This window comes from Schistocerca serialis, chromosome 6, assembly GCF_023864345.2.
Source record: "Schistocerca serialis cubense isolate TAMUIC-IGC-003099 chromosome 6, iqSchSeri2.2, whole genome shotgun sequence".
NCBI lineage: Eukaryota > Metazoa > Arthropoda > Insecta > Orthoptera > Acrididae > Schistocerca > Schistocerca serialis.
The window spans coordinates 127,477,455-127,493,091 of NC_064643.1; the positions used below are offsets into that span (position 1 = coordinate 127,477,455).

The 15,637-nt window shown below is 41.2% G+C and overlaps 1 protein-coding gene across 1 annotated transcript in view; it reads left to right on the forward strand.

Moving 5' to 3' along the window:
* Positions 1-955: 955 nt before the first annotated feature.
* LOC126484540 (venom dipeptidyl peptidase 4-like) overlaps positions 956-15,637 on the forward strand; it is a 320,902-nt gene continuing 306,220 nt past the window's right edge. The window contains exon 1 of the mRNA XM_050108088.1: positions 956-1,049. Coding sequence (XP_049964045.1) covers positions 957-1,049 — 93 coding nt within the window. The 5' untranslated portion in view covers position 956. The remainder of the gene's footprint in view (positions 1,050-15,637) is intronic.

The window sequence follows — 15,637 nt, forward strand, 5'->3', positions numbered from 1 at the left end:
AAAGAGATGAATACACTAAGCAGAATCAGAAGGATGTAGGTTGCAGTAAGTTCTGGGAGATGAAGCAGCTTGCACAAGATAGAGTAGCATGGAGAGCTGCATGAAACCAGTCTCAGGACTGAAGACGACAACAACAACCACCACACTAAAACCATACGAAAGAGGACTCGGGGGACGAAAGTCTAATATTTCATTAATATGATGCATCTGCGTATGGTTCTCATAGAACCGAAATGTGATTTGAAGACGAAGATATCGACATCTTGCCCTGACCTGCATGTAGCACGAATCTGAACCCAGTGGAAAACATTTGTGGAATACTTTAAAGGTGTGTGTATCCCAAAGGAAGGCAATGTGAGGCCGTATGCGAGCTGAAAAGAGAGATGCAAAACGAATGGGCGACAATTTCACTCAAAGAACTACAAACTATAACAAAACAGAGAGAATTTTTGAGCTAATTAGGAAGAACGGCGGTTTGACAAAGAACTAACAATACAATGAGCGCCATTGCATTAATTTCTGTCCAGGGAAAGTAAGCGCATTATTTTGTTGATCGTGTTATGAAACAAAGGTAGTAGTCAACGATTGTCTATCTTACATTTATCTACAACTTCAGTAGCAAATTCAATACATGTATGCTACAGACGTTGTGGTACAACGTCGTCGGACCCTGCCTGTACAGTGACTTCCACTCCTGCGTCTGAACGAGGGGCCGATGACTTGGCTGCTCAGTCCCTTAACCCCTAACGAACAAGTACGCGTTCGGGCTGGCTGGCTGGCGGAGGGGGCCCGGGGAGTTCTCGTTAGGCGGCGGCGGCGGAGCAGGTGTCGGGTAGCGGCTAGCAGCGAGCTGCTGGCGGCCACTGTGCGTGGGCGGACGCGGAGGACCCTGGGGCCCCAGCGGCGCCTCATATCTGCGGCGGCGCTCCTCCGCAGCGCTCAGTCCGCCAGCAGACATGGCCGCGACAGCAGACCCCACCCAGCGGCGGCGGCGCGGCGGCGGGCCTCTGCCGGCCGTGGACCTCCGCAGACACCTGTGCGCAGCCGCGGTGAGTCCGCTCCCCAGACTACGTACACGGGTGTTCCAACAGGAATGACCGGTATTCGAGGACATATCTTGACGTACATCCAGAGCAATAAAGTCTCGTAACCGTGGGCCCTAAAATGCATACCTGCAGAACTAAGACAACTCGTTCAGTAGAAGAGATGTCTGTCACTGTATCGAGGATGAACAAGTGGTGAATGCTCTTAAAGTATACATTTTAGAGCCCATGTTTACCAGACTTCTTTTCGCTTGTAATGATCGTCCCTCTCATCCGTGGATACCGACCATTGCTCCTGGGACGTCCTGTAAAGGCCGCGCTCAACCACCCCCGCCTCCCTCTCTGTCGTGTTTAGGCTTGAAGCAACATGTCACGTGAAAAAAAGAGAAAATCTTCTCGATAGGCGAATACGAGCAGTCGGGTCAGTTTTTCTCATTGTCGCTGACAGCATTCAACTATTACAATACTTGAACAACTTCTTGCAACACTACTACACACACAGCAATGCAATTTGTCAAATTTCTCAGAAATTTTCAGCGTTAACGTGATGGGTTTCCTTTTTATATTTGGCCACCTGCAAAGGCAACAAACAGTTTGAAACATATTGTTGATAGTTCATTATTTTTTACAAACGACAGAATCACATTTCAGAGAAACTTCCTGGCAGATTAAAACTGTGTGCCGGACCGAGACTCGAACTCCGGACCTTTGCCTTACGCGGGTATGTGCTCTACCAACTGAGCTACCCAAGCACGACTCACATCCCGTCCTTACAGCTTTACTTCTGCCAGTATCTCGTCCCCCTACCATCCAAACTTTACAGAAGCTCTCCTGCAAACCTTGCAGATCTAGCACTCCTGGAAGAAAGGATATTGCGGAGACATGGCTTAGCCACAGCCTGGGGGATATTTCCAGAATGAGATTTTCACTCTACAGCGGAGTTAGCGCTGATATGAAATTTCCTGGCAGATTAAAACTGTGTGCCTAACGCAAAGGTCCCGAGTTCGAGTCTCGGTCCGGCGCACAGTTTTAATCTGCCAGGAAGTGTCATATCAGCGCACACTCCGCTGCAGAGTGAAAATTTCATTCTGAACACTTCAGAGAAGACTGAAAATACCGCTCCAGTTACAAGCTCTTTTTATTTATATTTCAGCATTTAGACAACGACCGGTTTCGGGTTGTTACACGCCCTTCAACATGTGTGGTTGCTCTGCACTCAAAGGGGCTACGCCGCGTCATATGCTCTCCATCGCGGCGCTCGGGCTCACAGCACAAAATTATCACACCAGATGATGGCATGTGGTATCCCGAAACGGGTCGTGGTCGATGCACTGAAAAATAAATAAAAATGCCTTTACAACTGATCCGGTATTTTCAATCGTTATTATTATGTTCAGTTATTGATGTTCGGCCGGCAGGATTGCTTTTGTAGTTTCTCAGTGATTGTGGCAAAACGCATTAAGTTACCTGACGATTCCTCGCTAATACGTGTACAACATGAAATTACATCTATTTCTATCCACAATCCCTGCTTTTACACAAATTGTTTCTTCTACGATTTTTGCTTAATTTTCCGCAGGTACCGAAACAATGTTAAGGTGGGATGCATCATAATATATTGGAAAACACTGGTTACTGATGATAGTTCTGCAGTCAATTAGCTATTAAATGTTGTATTGTCCCAAAATCCTCGTCGCTCATGTAATTTCAGAATTTTACCGATGGAGCGAAATATTACCTCCTCTTTCATATGTTTGATGCAACAAAACAATGAAGAACGTTTCACCATTGTAATAAAGAAATCTTAGAGAAAATACTGGAATTAAGAGCCGTATAAATTTTGCCGTACTCCAGAATTAGATGCTGCCGCTGGTCAGCTGACAAACGTAAACATTATAACGACATACTGTGCCTCTCTCTCTCTCTCTCTCTCTCTCTCTCTCTCTCTCTCTCTCTCTCTCTCTCTCGCACGCAGTTTCTCTATTCCCTGCAGCCAAACTCGACCTATATCTATGCGTCGTTCACAACCTTCCAGTATATCCGACGTTTGCTGTCCCGGTCCGTAGTGGTGCACAGGAAGACTTGTAATGACATTGCACGGCATGGATTATCATCGCGATTGGATTCGTGATTTCCTGTCAAAAAGGTCACAAGTCATAGTGACTAACGGGAAGTCGTATAGTGAAACCGAAGTTCCATCTGACGTTTCCCAGCGAAAGGCTCTGGGTCTTCTGCTATTGTTAATCTATACATGCGATTCATGAGACAACCTGACCAGTCCACTTATACTGTTTTCAGTTGGTTGTGTGTGTCTACCGCCGGCCGAAGTGGCCGAACGGTTCTAGGCGCTACAGTCTGGAACCGCGCGACCACTGCGGTCGCCGGTTCGATTCCTGCCTCGGGCATGGATGTGTGTGATGTCCTTAGGTTAGTTAGGTTTAAGTAGTTCTAAGTTCTAGGGGACTGATGACCTCAGAAGTTAAGTCCCATAGTGCTCAGAGCCATTTGAACCATTTTTTGTGTCTCTACCGCCTAGTAACTTCAGCAGAAAATGAAAACGAATTAAAAACTGAACTAGACAAGATACCTCTATAGTGAGAAAGGTGGCAATTGAACCTGAAAGATATAAAGTTTTAATCAACACTAAAAATTACATTAAATTTCAGTTAACCAATAAATAACAAAAATTTAAGGCTAGAAGTTTCACGTAAATACCTAGGTTACGAGAAACTGAGATTTCAGCCACCACATACAAAGTAATGAAGACGAACGGCAGATATTGCGATGATTGGAAGAACGGTTTGAAGGTGCAATAAGTCTAAGAAAGAGTTTTCCAACACCCCGCTTGTCCGTCATCAGTTAAAGTATGCTGTGCAGTATGGAAACCTTACCAGATAGGATTGACGGGGACATCGAAACACAGCCATACAGAAATCATCCTGTGCCATTGACAGAGCTGACACTTCGAAAATAATATTTAATTGATCTATATTGATATACTGCACACAACAAATCAAATATGTCATTGCAATAAATAAACCACAAGTAGCAAAAACTTTCTAGGAAAAAATCCATACAAAAAGGTATTGTATTGTCATGTATACAATATAAAAGTCCTGCCGGGCTATGTCATGGCATTACTTGGCAGAGATAAAGTGTACCAAAAAAACTGTTAGCAGTTTCCCAACACACGAGTACGAATTAAGCAACAGGAATGAGGCCACATTCATTGCGTTGTGTCGACGAAATAATTGTAAACTCAAGTCGACCTCAAGGGAACATTCTCAGAAACAATAAACCTGGGGTACCCAACCAGATCCCTCACGTCGCTACCACACACTGTTCTCAGATAATAGTTCACGATGTTCTAACCCGCAGAGGTGCAAATGTCGACTCGAGTCACTATCGAGTTCGCATCAAAGTTAAACTCGCCCCAAAAGAGCACAGTGCAGTACACGGAAAACGTTTTTTTAGCCCACTACCACTCAAACCACAGCTTTAAAACCGTGTCGTGAAATAACCGCGATTGACCCAAAACTAAAATACAACCGGCAGATGTTACCTAGACTGTATTAGACGCAATGTATGCATTTTAATAAGAATGTTATTCTGAAGATAGAAAGTAAGTGATCACGTTTAGTTTCACAAGCGGTTATCATTCGTCTAAGCACCCAAAATTGAAAATCTCAAAGTGCAGTAGCTAGGATTCCCATTAAAGATGACAGGGTTGCGAAGTTAAGAATGGACGTACACGAAGTTGCAATACGTCATAATTTTTGGTACAGTCGTTAAGGAATGTTATATGGATTCACAAATACGTTTCGTGCTTATTAAAATTTTTTAATTGTAAACGACTGAACTTTTTCAGCAAGGTAAACACAAATGTCTTCTTTAATGTCAGAATGAAACTACTTTTGTACAAAGTTTGATATATTATTGTTAGAAATAGGTGAGGGACATAATATTCATATCTTAGTTTGCTAGAACCTTTCAGCTCTCCAAATTTCTGTGCAAAAGAACTTCAGCAAATCTTAGGGCTTTTTTCTTACATAAATGCCTCGCTACTGTAGTAAATGAAAATTCCAAAACTGTAGTTTTGACTAATTGCTTGCCAAATTTAAGTATTTTAATTTCAGTAGTTTATGAGGAAAAGGTAAATAAAGTTGCCAAAGTGTAAGTTACGGCAAACCTGAATCAGAAATCTGACAGTGTTTGTTTGTATTAGGCCTTATCTTACCTGGGTGAACTAGTGCAAACCACATGCATTCACCTCTTCGTCCTCAAGCAGTATTCTCTTTGCTTGTACTCTTACGTTCACCGGATTTTCAAAGTAAGTAACAATGTCAGCTGCTGTAATTCTCCCGTTATCGATTTTCTTCAATATCGACAGTGTGAAAGCTCCTGGATCAAATCCTAGATCCTAGTCTCTATAGAGCCCGTAGTCTGCCATGATTAGCTTAGTTAAAAATTGAACAAGCATAATAAGCTGCAACTTCATCAGCAGTTTTTCTGTAGTGATGATGATGATGATGATGATGATGATGATAATAATTCCCGTGGAGGCCCGGGAAAAGAATAGGCCTCTGGTATGTTCCGCCAGTCGTAAAAGGCGACGAAAAGAACAAACCACTAATAGGGCTAACCCCCCTTCTAGTGTGATTAGTTGGTTCAGGACAGAACTAATGAAGCCTCGGACAAGCGCCGTCATGGTCGGGGACGACGCTTGAACCCTATGCCCGCCCACAATGGTAACGACACTGCTAGCCAACTGGAAAATGATTTAAATCCAAATAGAGGTGTTTTGCAGGATATGCTTCCTTCAACCACCCTAGAAGGAAAACAGACAGAGGATGAGATGGTCAGATGAAGTTAATCGACACCTCATGTTCTGTTATTACCAAGCAACAAACCTAGGAACCAACACAACTGGATACAGATCACAAGTATACACAACATTTATTACCAGATACCCAGAATTAAATTTTTTAACAGAACAACGACTAGCTGATCAGATCCGTGGAATAATAAAAAATAACAGGATACCCCAGTCAGAATTAGATAACATCAAACAACAAGTACAACAAATACTGGAACAAAATAATGTGCAATCAGAAGAAGAAGAAGAAAATACAGTAATGGACTCAAACATCCCAGAGCAAACAAACAAAGAACAACACACACCAATTAAACAATCAGAGGAAAACGAAATCTTAAGGCAGCCACCAGAACAAGCACAAATAGAACACAAAGTGACACAGATATTAGATATAGAAGAAAAATTTCAGCTAACATATATAGAATACAAAGACACAAATACAGACATTAGACCATTCTTGCATAGACCGCCAAATAACCCACAAGTCGAAACAACAATAAAAACTATCAACGCAATCATACACAACAAAATAAATGAAAACACAACTATGGACGAGTTACAACTACTGGTTTATATGGGAGCACTCACTACACTAAATATACACACTAGGCAGAGATCAGAACCAACCTACACACAGAAGAAACCCACAAAACCAGCATGGCAACACAGGCTACAGATCAGAATAGAAAAACTGAGAAAAGACATCGGACAGCTAACACAATTTATAAGAAATGAAATATCAGACAAAAAACGAAAAAGGTTAGATAAAATCTCACAACAAGAAGCAATAGAGCAATTAGATGAAAAGAAGCAGCAATTACAAGCATTGGCCAAACGACTTAGAAGATACAAAAAAAGTGAAAATAGAAGGAAACAAAACCACACATTCAACACAAACCAAAAGAGATTTTACCAAACAACAGATAACACACACATTAAAATAGACAATCCACCAAACATAACGGACATGGAACACTTCTGGAGCAACATATTGTCAAACCTGGTACAACATAACAGGCATGCACGGTGGATACAAGCAGAAACACTCATACAAGATGATACCACAAATGCCTGAAGTGATAATTTTGCAACATGAAGTCACCCAAGCAATTAATTCTACGCACAATTGGAAAGCCCCTGGAAATGATAAAATAGCAAGTTTCTGGCAAAAGAAGTTCACCTCAACACATTCACATCTAACTAAATTATTTAAGTTACAGTTCAGACCCATACACATTCCCTGATACACTTAACATGCAATAACCTATCTGAAACCTAAAGATCAAGCAGACGCAGCAAACCCAGCTAAATATCGCCCCATAACATGCCTACCTACAATCTACAAAATATTAACTTCAGTCATTACACAGAAATTAATGACACATACAACACAGAACAAAACTATAAATGAAGAACAAATAGGCTGCTGCAAAGGAGCACAAGGATGTAAAGAGCAACTGATAATAGATACAGAGGTGACATATCAAGCTAATACTAAATAAAGGTCGCTACACTACGCATACATTGATTACCAAAAAGCTTTTGATAGTATTCCCCACTCATGGTTACTACAGATATTGGAAATATACAAAGTAGATCCTAAATTGATACAGTTCCTAAACACAGTAATGAAAAACTGGAAAACCACACTTAATATCCAAACAAATTCAAATAATATCACATCACAGCCAGTACAGATTAAGCGTGGAATATACCAAGGAGACTCATTAAGTCCTTTCTGGTTCTGCCTTGCTCTGAACCCACAATCCAACATGCTAAATAATACAAATTATGGATATATTACTGGAACATACCCACACAAAATCACACATTTGGTATGCATGGATGATCTAAAACTGCTGGGAGCAATCAACAACAACTCAACCAATTACTAAAGATAACGGAAGTATTCACCAATGATATAAATATGGCTTTTGGAACAGACAAATGTAAGAAAAATAGCATAGTCAAGGGAAAACACACTAAACAAGAAGATTACATATTGAATAACCACAGTGACTCCATAGAAGCGATGGAAAAAACAGATGCCTATAAATATCTAGGATACAGACAAAAAATAGGAATAGATAATACAAATATTAAAGAACAACTAAAAGAAAAATATAGACAAAGATTAACAAAAATACTGAAAACAGAATTGACAGCAAGAAACAAGACAAAAGCTATAAATACTTATGCTATACCAATATTGACCTACTCATTTGGAGTAGTGAAATGGAGTAACACAGACCTAGAAGCACTCAATACACTTACACGATCACAATGCCACAAATATAGAATACATCACATACATTCAGCAACAGAAAGATTCACATTAAGCAGAAAGGAAGGAGGAAGGGGATTCATCGACATAAAAAACCTACATTATGGACAGGTAGACAATTTAAGAAAATTCTTTCTAGAACGAGCAGAAACTAGCAAAATACACAAAGCAATCACTCATATAAATACATCGGCTACACCACTGCAATTTCATAACCACTTCTACAACCCTTTAGATCACATAACATCAACAGATACGAAGAAAGTAAATTGGAAAAAGAAAACACTACATGGCAAGCACCCGTATCATCTAACACAGCCACACATCGATCAAGACGCATCCAACACATGGCTAAGAAAAGGCAATATATACAGTGAGATGGAAGGATTCATGATTGCAATACGGGATCAAACAATAAACACCAGATATTACAGCAAGCATATTATTAAAGATCCCAATACCATAACAGATAAATGCAGACTTTGCAAACAACAAATAGAAATAGTGGATCACATCACAAGTGGATGTACAATACTAGCAAATACAGAATACCCCAGAAGACATGACAATGTAGCAAAAATGATACATCATCAACTTGCCATAAAACATAAACTTTTAAAACAACACGTTCCCACATACAAGTATGCACCACAAAATGTACTGGAGAATGATGAATACAAATTATACTGGAACAGAACCATTATAACAGATAAAACAACACCACATAAATAACCTGACATCATACACACCAATAAAAAGAAGAAATTAACACAACTAATGGAAATATCCATACCCAATACAACAAATATACAGAAGAAAACAGGAGAAAAAATTGAAAAATACATCCAACTGGCTGAGGAAGTCAAGGATATGTGGCATCAGGATAAAGTTGACATTATACCGATTATACTATCAACTACAGGAGTCATACCGCACAATATCCACCAGTACATCAACGCAATACAGCTACATCCAAACGTATATATACAACTACAGAAATCCGTAATTATTGATACATGTTCAATAACACGAAAGTTCCTAAATGCAATGTAACATATACCGTACAGTTAAAAGGAAGTCACGCTTGATCAAGGTCCGCGTCACTTTTATTTTTGACCAGACATAACGTCTGAGAAAAGAAAGAAAGAATAATGATGATAATAATTATGTATCATCATCACTTAAGACTGATTATGCCTTTCAGCGTTCAGTCTGGAGCATAGTCCCCCTTATATAATTCCTAAATGATCCCCTATTCAGTGCTGACATCGGTGCCTCTTCTGATGTTAAGGCTATTACTTAAAAATCATTCTTAACAGAATCCAGGCACCTTCTCCTTGGACTACCCCGACTCCTCCTACCCTCTACTGCTGAACCCATGAGTCTCTTGGGTAACCTTGCTTCTCCCATGCGTGTAACATGACCCCACCATCTAAGACTGTTCGCCCTGACTGCTACATCTATAGAGTTCATTCCCAGTTTTTCTTTGATTTCCTCATTGTAGACGCCCTCCTGTCATCGTTCCCATCTACTAGTACCTGCAATCATCCTAGCTACTTTCATATCCGTAACCTCAACCTTGTTGATAAGGTAACCTGAATGCACCCAGCTTTCGCTCCCATACAACAAAGTTGGTCGAAAGATTGAACGGTGCACAGATAACGTAGTCTCGGTACTGACTTCCTTCTTGCAGAAGAGAGTAGATAGTAGCTGAGCGCTCACTGCATTAACTTTGCTACACCTCGCTTCCAGTTCTTTCACTATGTTTTGCATCCTGTGAGAATACGCATCCTAAGTACTTGAAACCGTCCACCTGTTCTAACTTCGTTCCTCCTATTTGGCACTCAATCCGTTTATCTCTCTTTCCCACTGACATTACTTTCGTTTTGGAGATGCTAATCTTCATACCATAGTCCTTAAATTTCTGATCTAGCTCTGAAATATTACTTTGCAAACTTTCAATCGAATCTGCCATCACAACTAAGTCATCCGCATATGCGAGACTGCTTATTTTGTGTTCACATATCTTAATCTCACCCAGCCAGTCTATTGTTTTCAATATGTGATCCATAAATAATATGAACAACCGTGGGGACAGGCTGCAGCCTTGTCTTACCCCTGAAACTCCTCTGAACCATGAACTCAATTTACCGTCAACTCTAACTGCTGCGTGACTATCTATGTAAAGACCTTTAGTTGCTTGCAAAAGTTTGTCTCCTATTCCATAATCTCGTAGAACAGACAATAACTTTTCTGTAAAAAAAAAAAAAAAAAAAAAAAAAAAAAAAGTCTTGGTCATGGTTTTCTTATCAGAGATTTCTAAGTTTCATTCGGATTTTGAGTTTTTCCATACACAGACTTTTGTAGAAGTTCTGGATCTGCTGAACACAGAAATGTTCCCCACATTGTGACTGCATAAAACTGGAAGGAAACACCGCAGCAACGAATAATACGAGGAAATACAGAACAGCAAAGGAACCTGGCCTCGTGCACGCTTTTGTTAATTAGTATATTTTTTAAACTTAGGAGCGGAATTGGAACGTAATATTCAGGAATTGAAATTTCAATGTGATGTAGTAAATGAAGATCGAATAAAAAGATTTTTCACAATTTTGGTCGCTTTCGCGTACATATATCCTCACAGCGAGGTTTTGCAGTCAACGGTACCCAAACAGCGAGATACATTAATACAACTGTGTGAAGGTGCTGTACGCAAGCAACATATGTGTGTTTGTAATGCTATGGAGAGAGTTATCTAGAGAAGTGTAGCCACGTGTGACACGATAAGACGTCGTGGGAACACTGGTGAACGCTAAGCCATAAATCGTTCACACAGCGGCAGCGTGATCGCCGAAGGTCGAACTGAGATCCTCGAAAATCCTCCGTGTGGGCCTGGTTTCACAGTCATCCATCAAAACACATCGAAAGAGGCAGATGTAAAATGATCCATTGCTCGAGTCAGCCCTACACAGCTTTGGTAATCAATCGTACGATGAGAGATAACCATCACAGCAAATATATATTTTTTTCTTCCGACGATTTCATATTAGAAATAAATTATCAGAAAACGCGAGTTAATGCGACAGTCACGTCTCTGAAACGCATAAGTAGTAGTTTCATTCCAGCAGGTATTCCAAGTAGCAGTATCCGTGGTCGGCTCCAAGCTCCGCATGACAGCGTTTTGGGAGCGTAGCACGTATCATTCCGTGAAACACAGCAAGTAAGATGCACTAAATCGATTGGAATTTCGCATCAGATCTCTTTTCGGCGATGTCTAACAATGCATTTAGAAATTACAGGCTAGAGGATATACAGACGAAAAGAAAACAAAATTTAAGAGTTAGCGAATACCTTTATTGTTCCTTACTTGTTTGAATATCTGTATAGGTTGCATAATTTGTTTAACGCAACTGACATAAAAACACAGCACATGAGAAATTACGAGAAATGCATAAAAAAGCTGAATGGCTACTTTGAAAACAAACGTTAAGATTGCGAAAGGAAGAACATTTCATCAAACACTTAGCACTAGTGTAAAGCGATGTTGCCACCGTTTGTCTTCCATGGAGCCCTGTAGAAACAATAAAGACCAGTTCAACCCTTGAGCTATGGTTGGTTGTTCACACAGAAGTACTGTAGAATGAACACTCCATTTCTTGAAGCAAGACTTAGATCTCCCAACTTGCGATCTTAATCTGAAAAGGAACTTCATTCAGTGTGATTTTTAGTCTAAGCTAACAGCGATCTGGGAGCATACGATCTTCCGACACCTTTGTCTCTGGAACGTTGATGGGCCGCACAGTACTTCAGGAAAAGCTTGGCCTTAACTTCAGTCGTGAATAGAAGGCTGACATCAAAGTGATCGGTATGTATTTTTTACTTGTCAGCCCGCCGCTAGACTATGTAATCCCTAAAGCTATCAAATAATAATCCCCTCATCTTATCACACATCACACATCTTACATCATATATCAACCTGCACTTTTACGGAGTGACAGTTACTGAACTACACGAAAAAAACCTAAATTATTTACAAACTACGGTTTGCACACGCTTTATTCAACATGTAAACGTCGCCACAGATATTTAGATGTATGTTATGGCACGTTCGATACGCCTCCAATCAGTGGTGACGATGTGGAGCAGACGAATAGCGAAATTCTGCAGGATCCGCTGAAATATCGGAACATCGATGCTGTCGATGACCGTCTAACTGGCCGTTTTCAGCTCAGCAATGATTTTGGGTTTATTGCTGCACACCTTGTCTCTAATATACACCCACAAAAATGAGTCGCACGTCTTCAGATCCGGAGAATACGGTGGCCAATCTAGGCCCATGCCAGTGGCCTCTGGGACCACAGAGCCAGAATGCGGCCCCCAAAGTGCTCCTCCAGGATATCACTCTCCTCCTTCGATGGGGTCGTGCACCGTCTTGCACGAATCACATCTTGTCGAAATCAGGGCCACTGGGGATGACATCATCTTCCAAAACCTTCACGTACCTATCGGTAGTTACCGTGTCACCAAGGAATTTCGCAGAGATTATTTCGTGACTGGACATGGCACACCACAGTGTCACCTGTTGAGGGCGAAGAGTTTTCGATCGTGAAATGCGGATTCTGAGTCCCTCAAATGTGTCACTTTTGCTTATTGATGAACCCATCCAAATGAAAGTGGGCTTCGTCACTCGACCAAACCATGCACGCGCATACTAAGTCACGTCATGGCCCACGGGAAACAGTGCAATTTGAATGTCCTGACGCAAACCTCTCAGAAGTTACGATTTCATATACACTGCAGAGCAAAACAAACTGGTACACATGCCTAATGTAGTGTAGGCCCCCCGCGAGCACGCTGAAGTGCCACAACTCAACGTGGCGTGAATTAAACTGTCCGAAGTAGTTCTGCAGGGGAATTGACGCCACGAGTCCTACAGGGCTGTCCATAAATCCGTAAGAGTAGGACGTGGTGGTCATTGCTTTTGAACAGCACGTTGCAAGGCATCCCAGACATACTCAATACTCTGTAGCGATTGTGAACGTGTGAGATGCCCCATTGTCCTGTTGGAATTGCCCATGTCCGTCGGAATGCACACTGGACATCAACGGACGCAGGTGATCAGGCAGGATGCTTACGTACATGTGACCTGGCACTCGTATGTAATCGTATCGGGGGTCCAATGTCACTCCAACTGCACACGCCCCACACCATTACAGAGCCTCTAGCAGCTCGAACATTCCCCTGCTGACATGCAGGGTCTACGTATTCCTGTGGTTGTCTCCATACCCGTACACGTCCATCCACTCGATATAATGTGAAACGAGACTCGTCTGACCGGACTACATGTTTCCAGTCCTCAACAACCCACTGTCGGTGTTAACGGGCCTAGGCGAGCCGTAAAGCTTTGTCATGCAGTCATCAAGGGCACACGAATATCGATGATGTTTCTTTGAGTGGTTAGCACGCTGACATTTGTTGATGGCCCAGCACTGAAATCTGCAACAATTTGCGGAAGAGTTGCACTTCGGTCATGATGAACGATTCTCGTTTGTCGTCGTTGGTCCCGTTCTTGCAGGATCTTTTTCCGGCGGCAGCGGTGCCGCGGATGGTCGTACTGGAAAATCACTTCATCGCTACCTCGGAGATGCTGTGTCCCATCGCTCGTGCGCCGACTATAACACCACGTTCAAACTCACTCAAATCCTAATGACGGCTGCGCCAGACGCTTGGCTTTCATAGGTTTTTCCGACCGCAGCGGCGTATTCTGCCTGTTTACGTATCTTTGTATTTGAATACGCATGCCTATACCAGTTTCTTCGGCGCTTCAGTGTAGTTCAGTAATTGTCACTCTGTACCATAACATCAAAATTGAAGTCCAACAACCTACACGATCCTTTGTACAACAAAAATTATTCTTTAACCATCTCCCTCTGTTAATCAAACTTTGTCGTTCTTGGTTACTTTTCTACCATTACCAAATCAATATTTGAATCCAGTATTCTACAAAATCTTATATACAAGAGCTCATCTATGAATACCTTCCTCAATTAAATCACCAATATTGGAAACAGCTCCACCATCTGGATCACAAGTGCTATATTCGTTAACTACCACATTCATCATATTGACATTGTTTATTCTTAGAAGGAAAATTAACCTCTCGACCCCAAACTTATTTCCTCTGGACACAGAGGGCGAATATCTGTTTACGGGTAACGTTACGAAACACTGTCGTATTTAGATGCTCAGTCTATTATTATGTTACTTTTTATTATTATTGCTGTGTACACTTTTCATGTTTGATTTTAACTCTGTTTTTCAGTTTCATACGATTCAAAACAGTAAATCGATAATCGCTTTCCACATAGTTTGTCGACACCACACAATATGTTTCATACTTATTCTACTTTTTTTAAATATGATCGTTCCTTCGCTCTGCATTATGGCAAGGCCATAAAAACATTCCTTACCTCTCCTCTTTTCTCCCTTTCCTCTATTCCTCTTCATCCTACATTGCTACTATCATTTCACACCTTAAATTAACTATATCTACATTAACTATTCCCATTTACTCCTTTTCTATTTTAATAATTATATAAAATTTCCCTTATCACTGTCCACCGGAATTCATGACTTCATCCAGCAATCACTTACTATTCTCCCATTCATACTTTGCAGCAAAACAATCACTTCTCAGCTACTTCACGTACTTACTGTTCAGTAATTACTTTCCATTTTCAGTCATTGCTCCTACACAGCAACAAAATACTCTATTATTATTTCTACTAAAGTTACAAACCCCAAAACAAATTTAGCTATTAAAATACTGCCACACTAAAATATCAGTCTTGTGATTCGTAGTTTTAATTATCAGCACTCCCACATACCCTGTATAAATCTATTAACACACAAACTACTCCTGTTGCTTTCATCTGCTTTAATTTACCTATTCATCACCATCATCAGGAATTATGTCTCATTTCGGGGAATTTTGTCGTACAGTTACGTCTCCTCAGTCCTTGTTCTGGATAGCTCGATAGCTGAAGAGTTGCTTTGACAGATATAAAGGATTGTAGAAGAGTAGGAAGCAGTGCAGAAACATAAAAAAGAAAGAGCATTAAAAGAGCTTGGGACCCTATGCATGCCACTGCACGTATTCACTAGTGAAACCCTAGGGTTTGCTTTGCCACAACAAATGGTTCAAATGGCTCTGAGGACTATGCGACTTAATTTCGGAGGTCATCAGATGCCTAGAACTTAGAACTAATTAAACCTAACTAACCTAAGGACATCACACACATCCATGCCCGAGGCAGGATTCGAACCTACGACCGTAGCGGTCGCTCGGTTCCACACTGTAGCGCCTAGAACCGCACGGCCACTGCGGCCGGCTCTTTGTCACGACAGATCACTTTTCAACCATTCCTTCTGCGT